This window comes from Carettochelys insculpta, chromosome 2 (genome assembly GCF_033958435.1).
Source record: "Carettochelys insculpta isolate YL-2023 chromosome 2, ASM3395843v1, whole genome shotgun sequence".
In the NCBI taxonomy this organism is placed as follows: Eukaryota; Metazoa; Chordata; order Testudines; family Carettochelyidae; genus Carettochelys; species Carettochelys insculpta.
In genome coordinates, this window is record NC_134138.1 from 177,295,434 (window position 1) to 177,320,605 (window position 25,172).

The 25,172-nt window shown below is 41.6% G+C and overlaps 1 protein-coding gene across 5 annotated transcripts in view; it reads left to right on the forward strand.

Moving 5' to 3' along the window:
• The window catches only part of EZH2 (enhancer of zeste 2 polycomb repressive complex 2 subunit), a 64,691-nt gene that overhangs the window by 20,566 nt on the left and 18,953 nt on the right, over nt 1-25,172 (forward strand). For 4 of the 5 annotated variants that reach the window (XM_074986027.1, XM_074986026.1, XM_074986023.1 and 1 more), the window contains exons 3-9: nt 5,068-5,191; nt 6,910-7,038; nt 9,297-9,413; nt 12,294-12,414; nt 14,948-15,091; nt 19,943-20,045; nt 21,227-21,390. In XM_074986027.1, coding sequence (XP_074842128.1) covers nt 5,068-5,191; nt 6,910-7,038; nt 9,297-9,413; nt 12,294-12,414; nt 14,948-15,091; nt 19,943-20,045; nt 21,227-21,390 — 902 coding nt within the window. The remainder of the gene's footprint in view (nt 1-5,067; nt 5,192-6,909; nt 7,039-9,296; nt 9,414-12,293; nt 12,415-14,947; nt 15,092-19,942; nt 20,046-21,226; nt 21,391-25,172) is intronic. The other variant, XM_074986028.1, reaches the window with a different exon arrangement.

Consider the following 25,172-nt stretch of genomic DNA (forward strand, 5'->3'; position numbering starts at 1 on the left):
TGGAGTCTGCAAAGAGAAGGCTCCTTGGGATCTGGGGGCCAGAAAATACTTGGACATCTCTGACATCTCCTTCCCCCCCCCCGTGCTCCAGAGGAACCACCTCATCTGCTCCCAAAGCAATTAGGCACTGATCTGTTTAAAGAGAAGTATCTTGAGAAAGCAGGCTGTAAAAAGGAACAGGAAGGTAGGATTGGGGCGAAGGGTGGAAAGTAACTGTGAGTACCATAATCCAATCAGCTGTGGGGGTAATAGAGCTCCAAACATTTGTGAGAGCGAGCTAACCTGTTCCCAAATGGAAGGGATATAGAAATGGGAGTTTTGGCTGGACTACTGCTCTGGACAAACAAGTCACAATGAGCGGTGCTTCAGAAGTGCTTACGATCTCTGTGACCCACGCCCTTTTCTGGGGTAGTCCCATTGTCTATAGAGCCCACTAATCTAGAGCGGAAGCAGGCTTTATGGTCTTTTGTAACAGAGTGTGCATTGGTCATCTCAGAAAGCTCTGGTTACAACTAAGTAACCTTTATTTTAAAGTAATTAGTGAAAATGCCTGTACTAGTTCCACCTCACCATTACAATATAAAAATTGCAGTTTGGATTATTTCAGTGTTTGCTTGGGAGGATCAGCAATTGCAAAGAAAAATCATTGCACCGTATTTCTCTGTATTATTGGAGACTGTGTGTGCCTTAGGGACTTTCGAATTACCATCTTTTTGGATAGGCAGACACTGAAAATTTTCACCTACCTGTCTTTCTTTGACAACCACTACTTTGTCTCACTTCCTTTCTCCAACCAACACTGCTTTCCCCTATCTCATTATCATGACCTTTTTCTAAACTGGGCGCACACAATGTTCAACCTGGGTGCAGTCCATTCACCTCTCAAGGCATTTGCCTGTCAGGAAGAGCTGCCAAGATCACCCAATACTAACCATTTTGAATGCCCTGAAAATCTCTTTAGTACCCTCTGATTTGCTGCTCTTCTGTCTTCTGGGCTTGAAAAACCACTAAGATTTTTATTTAGACTAAACATAAAAAATACAATAGTTTTCAGTAATGCTTCTGCTTCTTACTCCCAGAGAGAGAGCCAGATATTGCAGGGTTTCAGCAGAGCTTTCTTTCCTGATCACGTTCTTGCTCTCTGACCTTTTGTGTTATCTTTAAACTTCTTGTTCTCTGGGGCCAGCCATTAACACTATAAATAAGAAGAAAGGAAAAAAAAAACCAAAACCCTGAAGTTCCAAACAGACAATCTAAGGTACAACCGTATTTGCTCTGATCCATCGGACGAAGACAAGCATCTACAAGACCTTTGCCAAGGTTTTCTCAAACTACAGTACCCACCTAACGAAGTGAGGAAAGATTGATAGAGCCAGACAGGTACCCAGAAGACACCTGCTACAGGACAGGCCTCCCAAGGAAAACAAGAGCACACCACTGACCATCATATACAGCCCCACCTAAGGCCTCTCCAGCGCATCATTGTCCCATGCTGAACAATGATCTTTCACTCTCACAGACCTTGGGAGGCAGGCCTGTCCTCGTCTATAGACAGCCTGCCAACCTTAAACAAATCCTCACCAGCAACTACAAATCACAAACCAGTGACTCTTAAGCCTGGAACCAGCCACTGCAACAGTCCTTGCTGCCAACTCTGCCCACATATCTACACCAGTGATGACATCACAGGACCTAACACCAACTATACCATCGGGGCTCCTTTACCTTCACATCTACTAATATATTATATGCCATCATGTGCCAGCAATGCCCCACTGCAATTTACGTTGGCCAAACTGGACAGTCTCTCTGTAAAAGAATAAATGGAGATAAATCACACATCAGGAATGGTAATGTACAGAAAAGCCTGTGGGGGAACACTTCAGTCTCCCTGGACGCTCAGTGGCAGATTTGAGGGTGACAGTCCTGTAACAAAAAAATTTCAGAAATCGAATGGAGAGAGAGATCTCTGAGCTGCAATTTATTTGCAAATTTGACTCCATTAACCAGATTAAACAGAGACTAGGAGTGGCTCACACCTTACAAAGGCAGTTTCTCTGCTCTGGGTGCTAATATCTCCCCGTTAGGCTCTGACAAAGCTCACATCCCCCTGTCTGATCTGACTTGTTTTCCTCTTTTTGATAAGTACTGTTGATACTGGGCCGTTTCCACCTTGCTGAATAGACCTTGTCACCTCTGGCCCTCCCTTTTACTGGGACCCTACTCTTTAAATACCTCTCTAAACACCCCCCCCCCCCCCACACTCATGCATCTGATGAAGTGGGTCTTTGCCCATGAAAGCTTATGCTTCAAAATATTGGTTAGTCTATAAGGTGCCACAAGACTTCTTGTTGTTCTCGAAGCTACAGAATAACACGGCTACCTCTCTGAATCTGGGTGGAGTTTCTGTTCTGAAGTCCAAGCTTCTGCATCTCTGCACCCAGCAGCACAGGTGCTGACTAGTTGAGTTCCCGGTGTGTGCTCCATTCCCAGTCTGTCTGAGGTCTTAGCCCACTGTCACATGCTCCCATCCCTCCCCTGCACACTGCGCATCCTGCCCCACTTATTTCCTTTCTCCTGCGTGTTGCCGAACAGTTGATCACTGTCAGGAAAGCGACTCTGGTTGGGACATGGAGGAACTGATTGGTAGGGCATTACCAGCATGGGGGAGGAGCTGGATGGCAGGATTGCTGGTGTGTGCTCAGCACCCCTTATTTTTTTTCTGTGCTTGCTCCAGCTACAAAGTACCTTCCAGAGTAAGTGTTTTTGGCCTTGTTCCAAGAACATATGCAAGCATGCGCTTTTGCTTAACATTTTACCTTACAACATTTCAGGTTAATATTTTCTTCTCCATGGCTTGCATAGTAACAGAGAGTAAGCCGTGCTAGTCTATACACTATCAAAACAAAAAGCAGTCAAGTAGCACTTTAAAGACTAGCAAAATAGTTTATTAGGTGAGCTTTCATGGGACAGACCCACTTCTTTTTCTGATTTGTCCTCCTTGCTTACTGTTTTTGGTTCTCTGTCTTAAATATTGAGTCTGTTCTGGTCTGGCTATGGTCTGAAGAAGTGGGTCTGTCCCATGAAAGCTCACCTAATAAACTATTTTGCTAGTCTTTAAAGTGCTACTTGACTGCTTTTTGTTTTGATGGCTTGCATAGTAATAGGTACGGTAATTAACAGTGGATTTTTATGTTAAGTATTTCATGTTTCATGTGATGTGGGACTCATCTCTTAATATGAATGAAAGGACAGTTATTCCAATATTTATTAGACTTCAGCTTTTTAGGTGTTACTCAAGAGCTTTTCCTAAAGTCCTTCGTAACTCTTCTTATTCTTTCTGTATTGGGAAACTGAACCGCTGCAGAAAACTACACTTTGTCTCCTGAAAGATGTTTTGTTAATGTAAGCTGGACAAATTTTTTCAGTAGTGTTTCAGGAGGAGTGGCAAAGTTCTGACAAGCTGCACAGGCACTAAAAACATTTGGCTCTATAGTGAGGAAGAAGGTGCTGCATTGGTTACACAGGTCACACCTTCACTAAGGGTATGTCTATACTTCTGGGAAGATGCACCCAGTTAGGGTCGATCTTTTGGAGTTCGATTTTGCACAAAATACACAGCAAAATCGAGCTCTGGGGTTGGCAGTCAACCTCTCTACTCCATGCGTTAGCTTGGAGAAAGGGAGGTTGACTGGAAAGTATAGTGGTTAGGCCTATGCTAGGGAAATGAGTCGATTTTGATACATCGAGTCTGGCTATGCAAATGCCATAGCTAGAACTGCGTGTCTGAAATTGACTTATTTCCCTAGTATAGACTTAGCCTAAAAATGCTGCAACTTTAGTGTAGATTGCTCATTTAAAGCAGTGGGAAAAGGTCTCATTGGTCTAGTAAATCCACCTCCAAGAGTGGCGTTTTCTATTTTGGAGAAGGAATTCTTCCATTGATCTAATGTTGCTGACACTGGTTGGTTAGCTTTTTTTTTTTCCTCACATCTCAGAGTGATGTCACTGCTTCAGCCTAACTTCTTAGTGCATATCTGGCCTTAGTTTACGTTTACAAGTTTATCTTCAAAGCCATAAAAACTAGAAATAATTCTGCAAAAGTTGATGACACATGCCAAATAAATTCCTACTTTTGCCTGGATGCTTTTTTTTCCCAGCTCTGCTGTTGCGGGTGGTATTGTGAACATAAAGTACTGCTACAAGTTTAAGTACTGCAAATAAAATACAGTAGGTTGTAGTCGTTCTTTTCTTTAGCATGGACAGATCTTAAGGGAATGGCTTTGTTTTAAGTCTAAAATGTTAGCAAGGAAGTACAATTCAATGGTGACAGCTGTTCAAAGTATTTAACGTTATGAGACCATTACATGGGTATGTTTGCAAAATGTGCACATTTATTTTTCATACATAGCATATTTCTTCTCCTGAATTTAGGACCAGTTCTAAATAGCTTCCTTTACTATAGCTGGAGAATTTTTCTTATCTAGTGAATTTATTCAGTTTTTTAACTCTTAGACCATAATACTCATTTGCACAATAGTGCTTTCGTGGTTAAAACATTTGCGATAGTACTTCTGAATAGTAAGTAGCTTAAACTGTCTTATTCTGGTTGCCCACCTCTCTGGTGACAGTAATGTGTTCTCCAGTTTGAAACTCATATATAAATCACAGCTAGAAATTTTATCTTCCATCAAAAAATTTAGTTGCTTCATAGTGTGAAGGGTTTCTCGGCATCTGAACGCTCCCATTGGCTTCCTAAGTAAGAGCTCAATCCTGCAAGTTGCTTAACTGTAAGCACATGAGAAACCTTATTGGGAGCAACTGCAGTTGAAGTCATACTACTTAAAATGAAAAATATGCTTAACTGCCTAGATTAGGATCAGGATATTCTGCACCTTACAGGATCAAGTCCTGGAAGGTTAACTGATTTTTTTAATAAATGTCTGTTTTTTCTTTAACCCATTGTCAATCTGTCTACTCATCAGTCATTATAAAATGATCTATAAGAGTCTATCTTAACTATAGTGTCTAGGTCAGTGAATCTAAACATGATATTGTTGATTACAGGATAATCATGGGTCAGACTGGAAAGAAATCTGAAAAGGGACCAATTTGTTGGCGTAAGCGTGTAAAATCAGAATACATGCGACTGAGGCAGCTCAAGAGGTTCCGCCGGGCAGATGAAGTTAAGGTATGTCATCTGTACCTCTTTCCTGGAAAAAGTATACTCAACATTGGAATGGATTTTCTTCTGAAATATAACGTAGAATTGAAATCTTGTGCATAACAAAATATATTTTTGTATGTGTATGGAAAATGATCTTTTCCTGAACGAGAATTATATACTCATTTTTAAAATAAAAGTATTGCACATCTCAGCATGAACTATTAACTGATTCAAATTATATTAATGCATAATTAGAAATATGAATTTGTAGATGGGCGTTTATATGATGGCTATGTCTACACTAGACGCATCTTTCCACAGAAGTTATTGTTGGAAGAGCGGTTGTGACAAAATTTCTGTCAACAGCATGTCTACACATAAAAGTGGATTGACGTTTTGATGTGCTCTGTCAACAAAAGGGTCCCCTGACTCATCTACACAGCTTTTTTGTCGAAAGTTTGTCATTAAAACACGTTTTGTATGTAGATGCTCCACAAGTTTTGGCTATGAAACCCCAAATTTGTTTAAAAAACTTTGACAGCAATCTGTTGACAGAAATCACTGTCAGAAGAGATCTACTGGCAAAAATTCTGTTGACAGATTGCGTCTACACGTAAAAGCAGATTGAAAGAGCAATCCACCCTGTTGATAGAGAGCAGCCAGAGTTCCTGGCCCTCTCTCGGCTGAATGGCTAACTGGAAGCTCTACAAACAGGGCTGCCTGGAGAACCGGAAGCCCTGTCTATTGACAAAAGGGCCCCGGAGAGTCTACGCTGCACTTTTGTCGACAGAAGCATTATTCCTCAACGCTGAGAGGTATAACACCGTCAGGTAAAGTGCTCTGTTTAGTCAAGACTCTGTTGACAAAACGCCTTTTGTGTGCAGACACTCCAAGTTTTATTGACAAAAGCCCAGTTTTGTCAATGAAACTCTGCAGTGTAGACACGGCCAGTGTGTTTAGTTACATATTTAATTCAGTCAGGAATGCCAAAGATCAGTATTCGTTTTTGTGTGAAAAATCCATGCATTTTTTAGGAGAGTTGGTTCTGTGGAAAGTGGCCATATCCTGCCCTGGCCTGCAGCACCATTGTGAAATCCCAGATCTGCAAACATTCAGAAATGAATTGCATGGAAAAAGGAGGAAGAAGGGATAAACATCAGTCTCAGTACCTCTCCACAGGCAATACTGAGTCAGTTCAGTGCTTTTCTACCACGCCCTTTCTCTCTCCATTTTTGTTTTAATTCCTTTAATTGGGGATTGTGGGGGGCAGGGGGAGATACAGTAGAGATGAGTTGGCCTTTTTTAAAAATTAAAACATTTACAGTGTTACCACTTTCTCATAATTTAGAAATGACTAACTGTACTTTCTCAGCTTAAAAAAAAAAAAAAGCACACAAAACCCAATATCATGGCTGAGAACAAGCCTGAATAACTTAATATTGAGCTTTTTTTGTGGTTTGGTGTTGTTTATTCATAGAAATACAGGCTGGTGAACATAGCTACTTTAAAGAAAAATAAGTGTTTAATTCTATATTTTGATATTTTAGAGGAAAATGCTTTTTCAAAATAGGTAGAAATGCTGAAAACAGAGCATTATTAACACTTTTTTATTATTGTGTTGCTTAAGTGCATTTAGTGTTTTCAAAGATGTATGTTGTTAAAATAGATCTGATGCTATATGACGAGGTTTTGATTCATTTAATAATTTGTTTGGAACAGTAACAATTCTCTTTCGTCCATAGAGTATGTTTAATTCTAATCGTCAGAAGATACAGGAAAGAACAGAAATATTAAATCAAGAATGGAAACAACGTAGGATACAGCCTGTACACATCATGACTTCTGTGAGCTCATTGCGTGGGACCAGGGAGGTTGGTTAACGTGTTGTGGTAATTCTAGTTATGAAGTTGTCGGCACATTTGGTTTTACTGGTGAAAAATTGGCTGGCAGATCAAGTGTTAAGCACTGACGTTCTGTTTTCATATGAGGTCATAGCACCTTATCTAGGAACTAATGATTATTACTCTTATCATTTGCTTATTCAGAAGGAATTCATAACATTGCTATTCAGTTAAGACTCTAACATGCACAAAATTAAGACATGTTTTACTGTTTAAAATGCTTAGGTTACACACTACCTCATGCAATGTATAGGACAGACTTGCTCTAAGCATGTCAGGTTTATGTAGTGAAGGAGAAGGCTGTAGTCTGTAGGACCTGTTTCACTTGTTGCAGAAGTTTCAAGGTGTGTAACGACTGAGTCAAGAAAGTGTTGCATGAGAGAGGATGGCTTCATGGTTAAAGCAGTCGAGTACTGCTGTGCTGAACTGGATTCTGTCCCTGCTTCTGAAGCAAAGTTCTTGTGTGATGCTGCATTTCTCAAGGACATGATGGTGATGAAGTTTGCCACATTTTCTGGATCTCCAGCTTGAGATCCTGGGCTGATTTGCAGAAGTCCTGACCAATTGCAACTGAAGTAAATGGCTTTTTCAAACATATACAGTGGAAACTTTATCTGGCATTCTGTTAACTGCTTAACTTTAACTGGCATTATCCCTGGAATGTCTTCAGGTGTACGTGGCTGATTCCCACCTGTCCAGCAGGCCACTGTGGGGCTTCTGACAGCAGGGACTGCTGTAGGAGGTCATCAGCAGGTGCCTCCTTCCTTCCTCAGTCTACCTCAAGCTTTCCAGAAGCTGGATCTACAAGTAGGGGGCAGGGGCAGAGAAATAAGCTTTGTTACCTGGCACATTTACTTTACTGGCAACCCCCATTCCCTGTTAGCGCTGGATAACAAAGCTTTCTCTGTGTATGCTCGTGAAGCACTCGGATAATGTAGTGATGCGTGCCATAGAAAAGCCTGTGAGGACATTGGTAATGATGTCTTCAGAGTAGTGTTTGAATGGAGTGTAGTAAATAAGGCATGGGGGGAGACACGCATTAAAAAGTGCATTTTTTTTTTTTTTCCCCCTCCCCTAAATGTGTTCTGAGAAATGGCTGAATTGTTTGAGCTGGAACTTAAAAACACAATATGTCAGCCAGGCATATTCTTGGCACAAAAATATTCAGCCCGAATGGTTAAAGTTTGGTAAAATAACAAGTAGCTCTGATCAGGGTTCTTAAAGTGGAAATGTTGAGCAGCCTGAAGTGTAGGCACCATCACCACCTCTGCCTATAATTGGGAAGGTTACATTTGCAAGTAGAAGGGCTATAAACATTAAAAATGAAATTTACAGAGATTGTGTACCTGCCCCCAGTTATGAGAACTAGTACACTTTTCAGGCCCTGGCTTAGAATATTTATGTCCTAGGACTAATCAAATTGATTGATTATATAAATATTTTAGTTTTTAAAACCATTTCTTGCTTCAGATTGTAAGTGTTCTGTCGTTTTGCACCCTTTTTGTGATATCTTTTCCTTTCTGTTTTAGGAAAAATGATTTTTTTTGCCTGCAAAGAAGTGAACTTTAAAAGAATGTCATATTAAAAACACTGTTTGACAGTTTAGAGTTCAATATTAGAATAAAATTTCACTTTAGTATTGATGTGCACACAATACACATTATCCAAGGTTTTGGGATAAGTTAGGAATATAACGTAGGTCCAGATTTACAGGACAAGTTGAGTGATGACTTGCTGGTATTAAAGGACCAATATGTCCATATTTCTAAAAAGCCATTCTTATTTGATCTCAGCAGTGAATTAGTGTAAAGTCTGGAGGAGTTCTTCTTTGTCTCCCAGTTATCTAGTTAACACACTGTAAACACCAGATCAATTGTGTCCATCAAGTACTAAATCTGTTTCAGATAACAGAAAAACTTAACAGCAGTTAGTTAAGTAGACTGAGTGTAATGTCTGTTGAATGAGAGCCTGGATATCATTATATGTGACAGGAAACAAAAAAAACCCATGGTATAGAAATGATTAGCAAATACTCTGCAAACAAAATAATTTGTGTTTCTTGCTTATTAGATCTCTTCCTAATACCATCACCCAAAATTGAAGCAATTTTCCAAAGGCAGATTTAACTAATTTTGACATTTGTTTAAATTTGATTAATTAAAACAACCTTTTGTAGTTTATTAGAATTACTGCCAGGAAATAAGTGTAATTTCTACCTCTCATTTCAGTGCTCTGTTACCAGCGACTTAGATTTTCCAAAGCAAGTCATCCCCCTCAAGACTCTGAATGCTGTTGCTTCAGTGCCCATAATGTATTCTTGGTCTCCCCTCCAACAAAATTTTATGGTAAGTGTCTCAATTTCAAGTTAAGTGCACGTGCACCTGATCTGTGCACCTTGTGGTCCACTCCAGGCATGCCATTCAGGTCTCTCCTGTCTCCCGTTTCTTGGTAGGACTCCTTCTCCCCTCTCCTGGATGGGTTTACTATGCAGGCTTCTGCCATTTACTGTGATATTTCTAGCAAGTCAGTCTGGTTAAAGGACATCTCCTGCATAGCTCTGTTACGGATAACAATTGATAGTGTTTTTCCCAGTGACCACATAGCTCTTTTAACCAAGCACATTTATTCATAGGGCAAAAATATTACTAAGAAAACAATGACAGATTTACAGTCCTCATTAAACGTACTGGAAACCACCCACCTCCATATAGGGAGTGTAATAGACTAGCGTTCCTTCTAAACAGTTAGCAAGGATTGAGGCCTTGCATTGGACAGAGATCCATTTGCTGTATCAAAATGAAGGCTATCAGCCAGTTGAAGCTCATCCTTTTTATATCAAAAGCCTTTTCTTTCTTCCCTAGTCATTGGAAAACCCAGCCTGCTACAGAATATGTAGGCTATAGAACTTCTTTGGAGTTGATTAGTCTCAGTGGCTCAGTGTATTTTAGTTCCTGGAGGAGCTATTAACCCTCCCCAATAGGAATAAAATACAATCATACATAAACTATTCATAAATTTAATATACGTGTCCCCAAAGACAATGCATGGAGGTGCAGTATCTGTTAAAAATAAGTTTAAAAATAGAAGCATTTAGGGAGATAAATTACAGGTTAAGTTGAACCCAATAAACTAGTACAAGTTGAACTTCTTTGGTCTGGGACACTGTGGTCCAGCAACATCAGTGACCTAGCAGGAGTGGAGTTCCGCCAGCAGGCCAGGTGCAGGGAGTTTGTGGGGGTCTGTCTGGCAGGCTGACAGCCCTTTGGTAGGGCCTGGAAGCTTGACTTCCCCTGGTCTGGCAAGAACTCCCTTGTTTGGCACCAGTCAGGTCCAAGAGATATCGGACCAGGGAGGTCCAACCTGTATACCCAAAATAATAACTCTTGCATTATTTAATATTCAGATTTATACAAAATAACTGAAATGTTGCTTTCTGTACTACTTTACGTCAGTTTTCTTTTCTTGTACTATCCAGTTGCCTCATTTTTTTTTTTTTTTTTCCCCCCCCCCCCCAGTTATTTTATGAACTTTTTTGGAAAAGGTTGAATATTAAAAGGTGACTGATGACAGGTTCTTCTGAGCAGACAAAAGTTTTAGTACTGATTGCTGTTAAAAAAAAAAAAAAAAAAAGAGGACATTTTAAAGATATTTGTCATGATGCTTGGTGAGCACTAATGGTCAAGCAGGAGAGTGATAGCCTGCCCGTAGACTTAAACTTTCCCACCTAAATCTTCCAGTGTTCCATAATATGAGTATTGCAAAGTTAAAGTTATTCCAGCCCATGTCCTCAGCAGCATAGAAATCCTGATTTATGTATAATGGTTTTGTGCTTAGGATGGATGTCAGTTAAGGTCTAGATTTTGACCAAAAACAAATTTTGTGACCTTTATCAAACTTGAACTATAGAGGATGAAACATTTTTAGTAATGAGGACTAAAACTTTGTGTCCAGAAGGAAGTCCCAATGAGTTGTTGTTTTTGGAGAATCTACTCTCCTTGTCTCCATTAAGTGCTGTTAATTCCTTCAGAGATGCAGGATTTATTGTATGCCTGATTACTATTATAAACAGACATTTAAATTATTTTAGGAACTGCACTTTTGACACAGTAGTTAACTATTTACATTTTTTCATGTGTGTTTAGTGTACTGAAGGCAGGTGATTTTATTTATTTAGACTAAAAAAAAGTTTAAAACATACAAATTACTGTATGTGCCTCCAAAGAGACTTGCTTCTTCCTGTAAGATGTGATTTTTAGGAAAAAATAACCCAAATAATATCAGCAGCTAAATTACCAGAAAACTCCAATCTACGATGACAATTTTTACTAACAAAAACTAAACATCATCTTCTATTTCCCTGAAAGGCAAAGTTAAAAGACCAATTTTATTTAAGCTAAATAATCATGAAGGGAATTTAACAACAAATACGTAATTCATTTCAGACAACAGATTATCTGTTAACATACTGAGTATACTTTTGAAGATAACGACTTGTCTATATAGGGGAAAATTGATCAGAATAGCTATAGTGGAATAGCTGTAATAACCATTCTAATTGCCTATGTGAATATTATAGTCCAGAAAAAGTTACTTTATTTCAGAATACTTATGTGTTTATATAGAATGCTACTTATTGCAGGTTTGGGGCAGTCACACTGCTGAAGTGGGGTACTGGTAAAACATGCAAGTAATTTTTCTTGTGTGTTCAGCAAGGCTATGTCTAGACTGGAGGATTTTGTTGGCAAAACGGCCATTTCGTTGACAAAATCCACAGAGTGACCAGACTTCTGAGGGTGTTCTGTCGACAGTAACTCAAGAGAATGTATCACTTTTGGTGACAGCTGTACCCAATTTGCCATGAGGAAGAATGCCTCTGTCAACAGAGAGCTGTCGACAAACAGCCAGTCTGGACATTCAGGAAGGTGGGGGCTAGGGCACCTTCTATGGACAGAAAGAGCTTCCGGGACACCAGGCGACCCTATTTGCTCTGCTTCTGGTTGGCTGTTTTGCCTATTGGGTGGATGGGCAGTCTGGCTGCTCTCTGACAGAGCGGATCATTCTTTTGATTTGCCCTGCCGTCTGGCTGCAATCTGTTGACAGAAGTTTGGTCGGATGATAAAAACTTCTGATAAAAACTTCCCTCAACAAATCTCTCTAGTGTAGAGTTAGCCTGAGAGAATATCTTTTGCTTTTATTGTAATCATAAACCTTTCTACTACTTTTAGGTAGAGGATGAAACGGTTTTACATAACATTCCTTACATGGGTGATGAAGTGCTTGACCAGGATGGAACCTTTATTGAAGAACTGATCAAGAACTATGATGGAAAAGTACATGGAGACAGAGGTGAGTCTAACACACCATGTGTATTTGTCACTTCTTCCTGACCCAAATGTAGGTAGTTGGTTGTGTAGAAGTCAGCTTTATTTTATGTTTTTGTTTGTAAGTGATATATCAAAATTTAAGTCTTATTCCTGAAGACCTACTGATATTAATTTGTTTAGTATTTTCCATCATCCCCTTGTGTGGTGCCAAATAGTGAGTATGACCATCTTACTTAATGAATGCCTATGTATGTAACAAAGGATTAATATTTATGCAGTTGTTTGAACATATGAACTTAAATCCTCATACCGGTCCAGAGGGGTGAAATAGTGAGGGTAAGTTTGCCCACTGCATACAGTTAATTACTGTAATTGCTGGGGTTCAAAGCAAGAAAGTTCATGCTCGCTAATCTTGCATTTAGGCCACTAAAATACACTGTCTATAAACAGATTACAGGAAAAAGGAAAAACTCTGGTGTTAACACTCTTAGAAATGAGGATGGGTGGTTGAATCATTTCTTCTGTGAGGACGGTGTTTGTGCTTTTAACTACATCTGCATCCCTTTAGGCAACACTGTCCTTAGTACTCTCCTTGCATTAGTATTTTGCATAGTGTTCTAATGTGTAGAATGCTTTGCAATAGTATTTTTCCTCCTTTCACTTCCAGGAGTGAGGGATTGGTCCATTAGCCATGATGTCTTCTGCCACTTCTAGTTTGTGGGACTATTCCTGTCACAAAGCTGACTTTCATAGTTGCTTTCTACAAAACCCTAAGAGCAGAGCCTCAGCTTGTGTGGTGAAGATATACTCTGCAGTTCTGTTCAGTAGTATATTTGTCTGAGCCTTTGGTTTCACTTCTGTCAGGTGCTCTCTGTCCCTCTTTTGTTGCCCAGTAACATTGAATCCTGCTCTTTGATAGCACTTCAGGTTTATACTGCAATAATTGGGAGAAGGAAGCCCTGTGTTTGGAACTTTGAGGTGAAAGAAAGCACTAGTTTTTCAATCACCATTCATGAAAAGAAAACCCTCTGTTGAGCAAAAGACTATCTAATGCTAGTCACCTGTCTTGATGCTGTGTCCATATGGAAGTCCTTTTCAGAATAGCAGTATTGATACTTCCTTTCTGTCTTAGGTGGAAATGGTTGTGGGGCTCTTTCTCTATGGATGTTTCTACAGACTTAGAGAAACTGTTGACATTGGGAAGGTAGTCTTTTTTGGGATGGGAGGAGGGGATTCCTTGGACCAAGATAGTGACAGTCCCAGTGAAGGATGCCATATAAAGGCTTCATCTTCAAAAATGTCTTTCTTTACAGCCTAAACTTAAGGGTAGTTAGCTGCATCAAAAACAGATGTTCAGTCTCAAATGGAGATTGTTTCCTTTCCCTCTTAACTCAGTCTTTTCACAGAGATGCAACTAATAGAGCTAATATGGGAATCTGAGATCATGAGGAAAGGCAATCCCATTCAGGAGGTAGGAAAGTCAAACTCTCTACTTAGTCTTTTAGCAGGAGCACTAAATTCTTCATGTACCTCCCTTTTGAATGTTAGCAGCAACTTTCTTCAGTGAAGTCACTTGTGATGTCTTTTAGCTCTCTCTCCACCCTCTCCCAGTGCAGGTGGTTCCTTGCCACTGTTGTTTTCACTGAGGAAGCCTTGTAGTAGTGTAATTAACAAACTAGAGTTACGTCTACTGGCTGTCAAGTATCGGAGGGGTAGCCGTGTTAGTCTGGATCTGTAACAGCAACGAAGGGTCCTGTGGCACCTGATAGACTAACAGTTATAGAAACTAACAGTTATAACAGTTAGAGTTATAGAAACTAACAGTTTCTGTTAGTCTATCAGGTGCCACAGGACCCTTCGTTGCTGTCTACTGGCTGCGGCTGTTCTTCAGTAGAGGGGGAAGTGCCTTTTTAGGGACACATTAGATAAGAGGTTAAACATTTCAAGGAGAAATCAAGCATAATCTTGTCTGTTTTGACAGGGCTTCTGAATTATAGGGGAAAATGGCATAATTGTAGCCAAAATGAACTAGGAGATGAACTAGGAAAATACCTTTTATTTCTCTTGCCTTAACTATGTATAAATGAACTTCTCTGGCATGCTTCCTAAGTGGGTGGTGTGGATAACTGAGGAGAGGATAGCAGTGAACGATCATCACTTCCTTTTGCATTGCCAGTATGGCACAAAGTGACCAATACCCCAGCTATTAGAGGTCCCCTTTATCTTGTGGGAAGTGTGATATTACTAGAGCTTTGTTTTTCTCTTTGGTGGAAGGATTTATATTCATACTCTTGGCTAGCATAGAGGGATTTGAGGAAAAGTCCCTTAAAATTAACAAGTAAGAAATTGTTGATGTTTCTCATTTGTCCTCTTGCTTAGCAAGTCCTCTGTTGTACTGAGTTTATGGATTTAAATATGCTCTGAGCACAAGGTCTGATAGCTAAATGCGTAACCATACTTAGTTGTTTTAAAAAGTGAAATATGGGGTAGAAATAAATACTATGTATATATTTTTCTTCTCTTTTTGCTTCACTTCCAATCTTACTGAATTTCAGAATGTGGATTTATCAATGATGAGATATTTGTGGAGCTGGTAAATGCACTTGGTCAGTATAGTGATGATGAAGATGATGATGATGGAGATGACAATCTTGATGAGCAAGACGAAAAACAGAAAGACCGAGACGGCAACAGAATGGGTATGTCAATCTAGTATTTTATATTATTGTAGCAGTTTTTTCTGTGATTATTTTCTCAATACATGGACAAAGTTCAGATTTGTTTTTTTTTGCTAGGTGCAGTTAACATCACTTTTGTCTAGTGAGTGCACATATCCATTCTGCTTCAGGTGTGTGTGCACATGTCTGGTGCACTGTTGGAGAGGTTGCCGCCATTGTATGCATTGGGGCAGCATATGCACCTTCTGTTGCCTTGTGCCATTGTTTCAGTGGTATAAAGGGCAGAGCCACCTCTGGTTCTGCTCAATTCCTTTACTACTCATGATGGTTATTGGGGTGTATTATCTTGCTATTGCAGGTTTTTCCTTAAATTGTCTGTTTTGCATATACTTGATTCTGGTTCTCGCCATAGTTCCAGTGCTAGGTACTTGTAAGTTTTCTTTTGTTTTTTTTCGTTTTTTTTTGGTGTGTTTTTGTTCCAGTTGTTGGGTAGAAGTACTGGTGCATGTTTCAGTCAATGGACTTCAAAGTCTACTATTCCGTCAAGAAACCAATATCAACAAATGACCTGCATGCCGATTGTCTGAAGTGTCATGGGGAATTGTATGTCAGGTTTTAGTGCTAAATTTGAAAGACAGACAAGGAGTCTAGACTTAAATTTCTTCTGATTCTTTCTTGTGCCTATCATCAGAGCTAGACTGCTCAGAGCAGATAGCAGGCATGTGCTTCTGTCAGGACTGTACCTCCTATTTCTGTTATATCTCAGTGCTGGTCCTTTTTTAGAACCAAGGAAAAAGCCCCATAAGATAGCTTGAAGGAACCAAAAGCTTGAGTTCCCTGACACTGAATTCTGGCAAGCATTCTGAGAAAGGGAGTAGCGTACACTTGATACCAAGGCACCCATCTACTCTGGTGCCAGCCCTGGGCCCATTGAAATCAGCCCCTAATGTAGTACCTAGTAGTTCAGTAGTGCTATCAGTGTTGACCAGCAATAGGCTCTGTCTCATCAAATCTGCAAGTGTATACTGTGGCTTCAGACCTGTTGAGCTTTGTGCTACTGATTTTTAATGACAGTATGTGAGTTGTGCTCACCTGTCATCAGTGGCTACTGACCGAGCTTTGCTAGTTGCTGCAACCCATAATTTGATAACATGGGCACAGTTTTGCCCTCAGCAGCCACACGACTTTCCATCAGTTTACATCTTGCCACCAGAACCTACTTATGCAAAAGGGCAGAAGGCACAGGGGGAGACAACCCAGCTTTTTGAAACAACTTGGGAGTTTTAAGCAATCATTTTGTTGTGTTTGTCAAGAACTGCTTCACCATAAGCTTCAGTTTTTCTGTTTCTTCATCCTACCACCTTCCCAATCCCGGGACCACTCTTTCAGAGGAGTTCTTCTTCAGATGATAATCTTAACTGTAGTTTGAAGTTTACCACTTATTCAGAGGAAGGGGGCTTTATTCCTGCTGTTTTCCAATCCCCAAAACAAATGGGGGTCTCAGATTGTAGTAGGTTTGCCACAGCTGAACAACTATTTGAAAAAAATTGTTTCACATTGTCATTTTGTCTTCCATTAATTGCCTCCCTGGATGCTGTCTTCTACTTAAGTATTTCCAGTTGGAACTACATCAAAGCCAAGGACATTCCTCCAATTCCTGGTCTACCAGTGCCTCTACCAGATAATTTGCAGTACTATCATTTGGCGCTTCTGCATCTCCACGTTTTCATTAAGTGCATAGCAGTGTTGGCTGCATTCCTGAGGAAATTGTGTTCAGGTGCTTTCCTACCTGGGTGGCTGGTTGGTGAGAGACTGGTACAGAGTTGCAGTGATGTCTACTGTCTCTCCTTCAGTCTGCTTACAACGCTCTAGGATTGCTCAGCAACGTGGTAAAGTTTGTCGTGTCACCTGTACCAAAGATGAAGTTTATAGGAGCTGTCTTGGAATCCCTGGAAACCAAGGCCTTTCTTCCACATATGTGATTACAGACATCTGAGGTAGAACTGCCGTGTCCAGCATATCTTGAAGAATAACAGTAGTTCTTCCAGTGATTGCTCACATGCATTCCAGTGTAGGGGCGCATGCTCGCACATGCCCAGTTGCTGGAAAATTGTTCCCCTAGCCAGTAGCCATTGGGTCATTGCAGCTTCCCTTGGAGTGGCGCTGATATAGCCCCTCATATAGGCACTGCCTGACCCAACCCACCACTCATTTCCTTCTTGCCACGGTGTTGGTTGCTGGATCTCCCCTTTGCTCATGTGAGCATTTGTATCAGTAGCTTGTAGCACTTGGTCTTTATCTGTAGATAGTTCTAATTAGTTATTAATAGTTTTAAATATTTACATAGTTGTAGAGTAGTTCATTGGCCCTGAGTAGGGAGTCTGCACCCTCTCCTTGAGGCCTTGGCGCTGGGCCTTCAAAGCCTGTGGAGACTGAGGAAAGTTCAAGCCAAAATGCGACTCTCAATCTCCCTGCTTAAAATGTTTGGGCGAGAGTCACCAGCGGGACTGCTGCCTAATTTGTAGGACCTTCAGGCAGAGAATGTTGAAGTACAGGGCACTGCACCTCAAGGTCTGGATGATGGAGGCAAGTCTCCAGACAGAAGCCCCTATCCACTGGGCCTAGCACATTTTTGGTGTGGAGTGCACTGGCACCAAGCTTGGCCACGGCAGTGGTGAAGGAGAAGGAAGCCAGGTGCCATGGTGAAGGGCTGGTACCTCACCCTTCCAGGATACACAAGTCTCAGTCCCTGGTTCCTCACAAAGAGAAGAGGCACTATAGGCTGCTCTCCTGTGGTGTTGAAGCAGAGAAAGGATCCCCAGGTGCCGTCAGGTGAGACACCATGGGCATACCTCAGAAGGTCGAGCATCAACAGCAGTCAGGAGGTCCAGTCCCTTTTCCCTGAGCTGTCATTGATGCCGTAGGCATTCAGAGCAGCACAGAGCCGCCTCCAAAACACAGCACCCTTCTTGCCACCGAGGAGAATAGCGTCCCCAAGTCCAGTGTTAAGTCGTCCTCTGTCCCAGGGCAAACCTGCCATGATGGTGAAGCCATCTGTGCCCCGGCACCTCCATTGACTACAGTGCCAATGCAGGCACCATCCCAGCTGGTGCCGACGTTAGTGCCCTCAGCACAAATGCCACCTTGGTTGTCAGTGTCGGAGGCATCCAAGTCAGAATTCAACTCTTATTTCTCCGGTTTGGGAAGGAGTGGGAGTGCCTGCTCTTTCTCCCACCTGAGTTGACACTCGGTACAGAGGTGGTGGCCACCAAACTGTCAGCCAGCACCCCAATGGCTCTTTTGGACTCTATGGGTGTTTCATGAGTGCCAGGGCACTTCATCCAGCCGCAGTCCTGAGCGCCATCACTGCTGGCCGCATTGGGAGCTTCCCTGGCACCGTGTTTAGCACCGTCAGCTCTTCTAGGAGCCCTGCAGCAGGATGTGTCATCGGAGCAACTACTCTCTGGGGACCATTCCTTGTTGGCACCTTCAGCCTCCTCAGAGCTGGTAACTCTGTTGGCTTCGGTAGTACTGCTGCGTCTTTCTTCAGTGCTGTACGCTACAGTGCCCACCAGGCTGGTGCCTATGGGAACTAGGGTTCCAGGTGGCTTCGGCGTCTGGCTCCTCCTCCCCCTCTTCCACTAGTGCAAGGCTTGGCACCACCCTCTATGGGCTCGGCAGTGCACAAGCAGGTGTCACAGCGGTTTCCATTGTACTAAGGGGCGAGCGCACAGGACTCAGCAGCAGTCAAGGACATGGGCTGCCAGGTGCAGGCTGGCACCCCCTCATCTTTTTTGTCTCTGGGTGTAGTTCTTCTGCTGTCCCAGAGGATGGCCGGGCCCTCCAACAGCTGCTTCTCCAGGTAGCCTGGGATTTGGGTGCAAGCAAAGGAGGACAAAGACGAGGCTGACCTGATGATGGATAGTCTATCCTCATTGGGTCCCACCAGAGTGGCGTTACCTCTCATAAAGACTATTGCCCAGATCTCCAAGAACCTGTGGCACACCCCAGCATCAGCCTAGCCCACAGCAAAGAAAAATGAATGGCATTACTTCGTCCTCTCTGCAAGGAGCAAACACCTTTTTATTCACACACCACCCCCTGGTCGTACACACTGCCAAACACCGGGAAAGGCAGGAGTTCCAAGGTAACTCACCCAAAAAAAATAGAGACATACTAGCTTTATATGGTGGGAAAGTTCCCCACCCCGGCCTAAAGTAACATATTCTGGAAGAAGTAACAAGAATGACAAAGGTAAGTGTGAGGGTTATAGACACATCCAGTGTGCGAGTGATAGAAATTCACATTGTCCTTTTAAATATGCTGAGCACGTTCCAACGTAGGAGCAGCTGCCAGCAAGCTACTTCCATCCTGAGTCCTGATGCGCTTCCCTGCTTTGCCTCCCGCTGACCTTGCAAAACAAGTAGGAGGCTGGGATGGGGGCTGCAAGGTAGAGGTCAGCAGCAGCGTACCAGTGGGGAGAGGGGCAGCTGAAGAGCCAGCACTGGGTAGTCTCCTGGCCAAACTGGTCAGGATCACCTGGCAGAGGAGCCAGGATCTACCATTAGATCCTGATCTACTGGTTTGTGACCGCTGGTCTAGAAGAACTTGCGGAAAGAATCATTTTAAACGTCTTAATCTGACTTCTCTGTAACTATATACCAAAAGCTTCTGATTTTTGAAAATTAATTCTTTCTTTGCTTTGTAATTTAGGTTCTTAAGTCAGCTTTGTGCCTCCTTGAATATGGATAAAACAGGAAATTTACAAGTAGATTAACGTGTAAAGTTACTGTGTGAAATACCAAAGTGAGCAAAATATTATTCAGAAAATAGTTCCCATTAGTCTTCATATTTGTCTGCTCCTCTGTGCAGATAAAGAGAGCCATCCACCTCGGAAGTTTCCTTCTGACAAGATATTTGAAGCCATTTCTTCGATGTTTCCAGACAAGGGTACAGCAGAGGAGTTGAAGGAGAAGTAAGTTGTGATTTCTTAAGTGGCGTTGGCACGCTGCATAATATGGGAATCTGGATTTCTGTACCATCTAGAAAAGAGCTATTGTGTAGAGGTGGGGAAACTTTTTGGGTCTGAGGGCCACACACAAGTTAAGAAGCGCACACTCCTACCCCAAAACAAAACAAAAAACACCTCACTGGCCCCTAGCTACGGGATTTTCCCTTGGCTTATGGGAGTGGTGGGGGAGAAGACTTGTAAGCAAGCACTTCACCTGTGCTGCTGTCATCCACTACATGGAGGGTCAGCCACAAGCTTCATTGACCTGATGAAGGGATGCCAGGGGCCAGCTCTGATCTGCAGGTTGTAAGTTTCCCTTCCTAGATATAGTATAACCCTGTTTGTATGGTCTAATTCAGACTGGAGCCAGACTGGATGAACAGAAATTTGGATTACCTGGGAAATGGGTAGTTAGTTAAGGCAGAGAGGTGGATAATGGAGCAATTAGTGCACTCAACTGGGTCTTGGGAGACTTTTTTTTTTTTTCTTCTTTCTCTCCTTGGCTTTGCTCCTGGCCTACTGGGTGGCCTTGGATGACAGCTGTCAAATGGGGATACAGATATTGACTCGGTTTGTATAGCACTTTGTGCTCTGTAAATTAGTGTTGTGTAGGAGAGGTGGTATTGTTGTTACCCATGCAAAAGTGCTTTTTGGCTATGTATTGAACTCTCGGTGCAGTGGTGGAAAGAGAAAATGTTTTGTTTCAATAATCTTTTTGAAGGGCCTGGTGGGGATAGGAGTGGGAAGCATTTGGGGAATAAACATGTTTGAAAAGTAAACACATCCATCCCCCATGCTTTTCCCTCCACTCTCCAGAATTAATAAGTACAGAATTACTTTGTCATTATGTAGTCACTCTTGGTGCACTTCACATAACATTTGATATACTTAATTTCACTTTTTAGTTAGCTATACTGTCATAGAACAAAAATAACTTAACTGCACTGTTTTGCCAAGATAACTTTTTTCCCCAAAGGTAGAATTTATTCTGTCTCTCTAATGCAATATTTTTTCTTATTTACACCAGTAGGTCCAGATTAAATGCATTGAAACTAGGAGTTACTTTGGATTTACAGTGGTGTTAAAACAAAACTTTACCCTTTCTGAACAGAATAAACAATGATTTTTATTTCCTTTTTTTGAAGATACAAAGAACTCACAGAGCAGCAGCTTCCAGGAGCTCTTCCTCCTGAGTGCACACCAAACATAGATGGACCAAATGCAAAATCTGTTCAGAGAGAGCAGAGTCTGCACTCCTTCCATACACTCTTCTGTAGGCGCTGTTTTAAATATGACTGCTTTTTACATCGTAAGTTCAATAGCCTTTTTGTAAATCTGCACTTTGAGACCTCAGGGAACTTTAAAGTAGCCATAGAGTACAATACAGAATAAGAAAAGAGAACAATAGACATGCTAGTTTCAGTGGGTAGAAAATTGTAGTTTATGATCTTTGAAGTGTTGGTGTATTGTTCGTGTAGTTTGGTTGCCCATTTGCATTTTTGCAGTTAATAGAGTGCCTGGCATGGATTAGCCTGTAGTGTTTGTTTTCTTAATTTTTTTTTTTTTTAAATTTTCTTCTAGTTCTAATGCCATACGTTACCAAACACTATGTCTTGTTTATTGCTCTGTTCTTTTTTGTTTTGTGGGGTTGGGTTTTTTGTTTTGTTCGTTTTTTAAATCATGGCAAGATAATATTTATGCTGGAGGGATTTATTCTTTTCCTGTTGAGATATTTCAGTCCCCAGCTAGGGAAACAAGTGTCAGGGAACTGCTTTATCCTTTTATTCTCTTATGAGAATACACCAGATGTTATACCTAGCTATCTTAGTCTTAGGCAATTTAATTATTTTTAAGTGATTGTGCCTTAGTAATCATTCAGAAATAATGCCCTATTCAGTTACAATTGATGTTGCCCATGTCTGTTGAAGAAACCTTTCTTAACAGAGTGTTGAGAGACAGTTAATTCCTATTTCCAAGTGGGGAACAATAAAGAACTTTCCTGAGTACCATCAGAGAAATGGTTCTTTTATTTCCTCATCCTGAAGCCAAGGATCTAGAATGTGTGAAGCAGCTAGAGAATGAGCATAAAAGATTTTGGACTGTCTGATTTTGACATGGGGGGTGGTACAATATACACTTTACTTTGTTAGTGAACTAAACTAAAACAACTCAGTAGCTAGTATCATTTGAATGAGAATTTGTCTTCAGGAGATAATCCTTCTGAGGATGGTGAAATCATGAAAGATTAGGCTGATAGCATCTAGTCTTGAGATTTTCTAACCCCACAGCTCAAGAAAAGAGAATTCTATTTCTTTAAAAAGATATACCTGATCTGATCACCAAGAACACAATACACTGCGGCTAGAAATTCAGCAGATCCAGTACCTCTTTCTGAGTCCATAATAGACACTGAAAACATTAGCTCTGCACCTGAATGTTGAGGGACTGATAGACCAGAAATGAGAATTCCCAATCAGGAAGTCTGTGCTGAACATGTTCATGAAAATACTACAGATTGAATCTCTCTGGTCTGGCACCCTTGGGAGTTGACCGATGCCAAACAAGAGAATTTGCTGGACTGTGGGAGATCAGGATTACATTGGAGCATAACCAACACTTCTGCTGCTTACTGGGCTCTTAGAACACATTTAGGGGTAAATCACAGCTAAATAGCACAGAATACTGAGAGCCAGATGGCTATAAACAAACTTTATGGAACCATGGGAGACATAGTCACACGCATTGTAAGTGGCCATCCAGCTAACTAAAATCAGCTGGCTTACAGATGTAGCTGGATGAGTGTGTTTTGGACTAGAGAGGTTCAACTTGTAAATGTGTTATCCAGAGAGGATACAGAGATCACTGAGAAGCCCCCTATACATGTTGCCATTCCATGATGGCTACTTTTTTGATGGGACAATAGACATTTGAAGAATCAAGGTACTCTAGATACCCATCTTCAAGGTTGAGTAAGTGCTTGGTTGGCTTCAGAACTTCGCAAAACCTCTAAAGGTGAAGATAAACATTGAAAACAATGGCGCACTGTGCTCTTTTAGATGTAGCAGTGCAGCTACTTACATCTATCACAAAAGCCACATCAACTGCAGTAAGGTACTGATAGCTGGAACTGTGATCTGCTTGTGTCCCTCACCCTTCAAAGGGCCACTTCTTTTTGGCAAAGAACTCTAAATATAGGAAATCTGGGTTCCCCACAAATCAAGCCTCAGAAATAGCAGTACTCCTTTCAATCTAAACATGAGTAGATGCTGTAAATGAAGGATAGGAGAGTTCAATGTAAGAAAAAATAGCCCTGGTAAAGACAATTCTTTTTGCCTTTAAGGAAATTGTAAAAGCATTTCTCTCTGTCTTCAAGGAGATAGGCTGACCCATTCAGATACATTGGTTGGTAGCTTTTGCCACATTCCCCATCTCTTTTGTTCAGATGCAAGATGTACTGCCATCTTCCTTTTCATACTTCCAGCAACAACAGGAACTAGAGCTTGAAAATTTTATCTGAAAAGAGCCCAGGAATTCAGATTGTCTGAGATCTTTCATTTTATGTGAAGGCAGTAAAATGGGACTTGTAGCCAAATCCACCTTGTTGAATTGTGAATAAACTAATCATCAAGGTTTACTTCTGTCTTCTGATTGTTGTGTTGGCAGCATCTAGGGTCCACTCAATATGCCTCTTGGAGAAAGCAGGTGCACCTCTAACATCAATCTATTCAAACGTCCTATGTAGAGGCTTCACACCTTTGCTTGAGCACTGGAAGGTGCAGTCCAGGCTTCAGAAGATGCAATTTTTGGAGGAAGCGTCCAACAGCCTATTTGGGGACGCTAGTTTTACCCTGTACAAAGCAGAATTCTGTGGAAGGTGTGATAGGATGGGGGGTTTCTGGGCACAGCTAGAGAAATCTCTCTAGGGTATCTTTACTTAAAATCTGGGATACTCTCAGCCCCAGTCTGGGATTTCCTTCTTACTAAGGCAGATCCAGCCAGCCTCCACAGCACTTCTGCCAGCCCCACTGGCCAGCCAGAAACCACACAAGCAAACCCACAGACTTCTCAGCTGCTCTACCAGCCCAGACCAACCATCCCCAACTTCAGATGAGGGACTCTTAAGCCTAGTTCACCAAACGCCACACAGATTCTTCCAGACCTGAAAGGGCTTGGTCAATATACACTTGGATCTTGCCCAAACAACCATGCAAAAGCCAGATCCTTAGATCTAATATTTAAGGGTTTATTAATATAAAAAGAAAGAACAGAGTTAGAGAGAAGAATTGTTAAAGCAGTACTCTACATGCATCAGTCATAACTTCACTGAAGCAGGCCAGTGATGTTTGCTGATTCTTGAGTCTCTGAAAGTTCATTTCACTTTACATAGATTTAGTCATGGGAGCATTGTAGATTTGGCCTGCTGGGGTCCACACACTGGGCCATGGACTCTTGCAGGCCACAAGACAAAAGATCCAAGATGGCCACTGCTAACGCCACATCATCCTCTCCAGGATGGGCCCCCAGTCCATACAGGCTTAACTTGTCAGGACGGAAGAACAAAAAAAGTACCTGACAGGGCCCGTCTTATAGCTTTTCATATGCGGAGGGAAAATTCCATCCTTCTCCACAGGCCTTGGCCCACCACCTGACCAGGTGGGTCTCTGTGCTGAGTCGCAGCAAGAAAACCCACTATCACAAAATGGGTGTTGGCCATCTGGGCCTTTGCTTAGTCTGTTGCCCTGGCTGGGGTGGAGCCTCACCTCCCTTTGTGAACCTCAGCACTGAAACATTTCTCACATAGCTGCAGAGCTGAAATCTATAACTTTACATACATGATACAGACACAAGTAGCAAATACAGATTCAGAGCATCATCAGCTTTCATATGACACCTCACATCGTACCCCTAGCACAAGATTTGGGGCCAGTAGCCACACTGGGCATATAAAATGGTTTCTGTACCCCAGATAAAAGTCCAGCCACATGACAGAAGGTCCAAGTGTTTGGAACTGCACAGAGAATTAGAATTTAAAGTAGCCTGCTTGATCTGTTTTTCCTTGTTAATTCTCTTGTTTCAGTCAGTACAGATCAC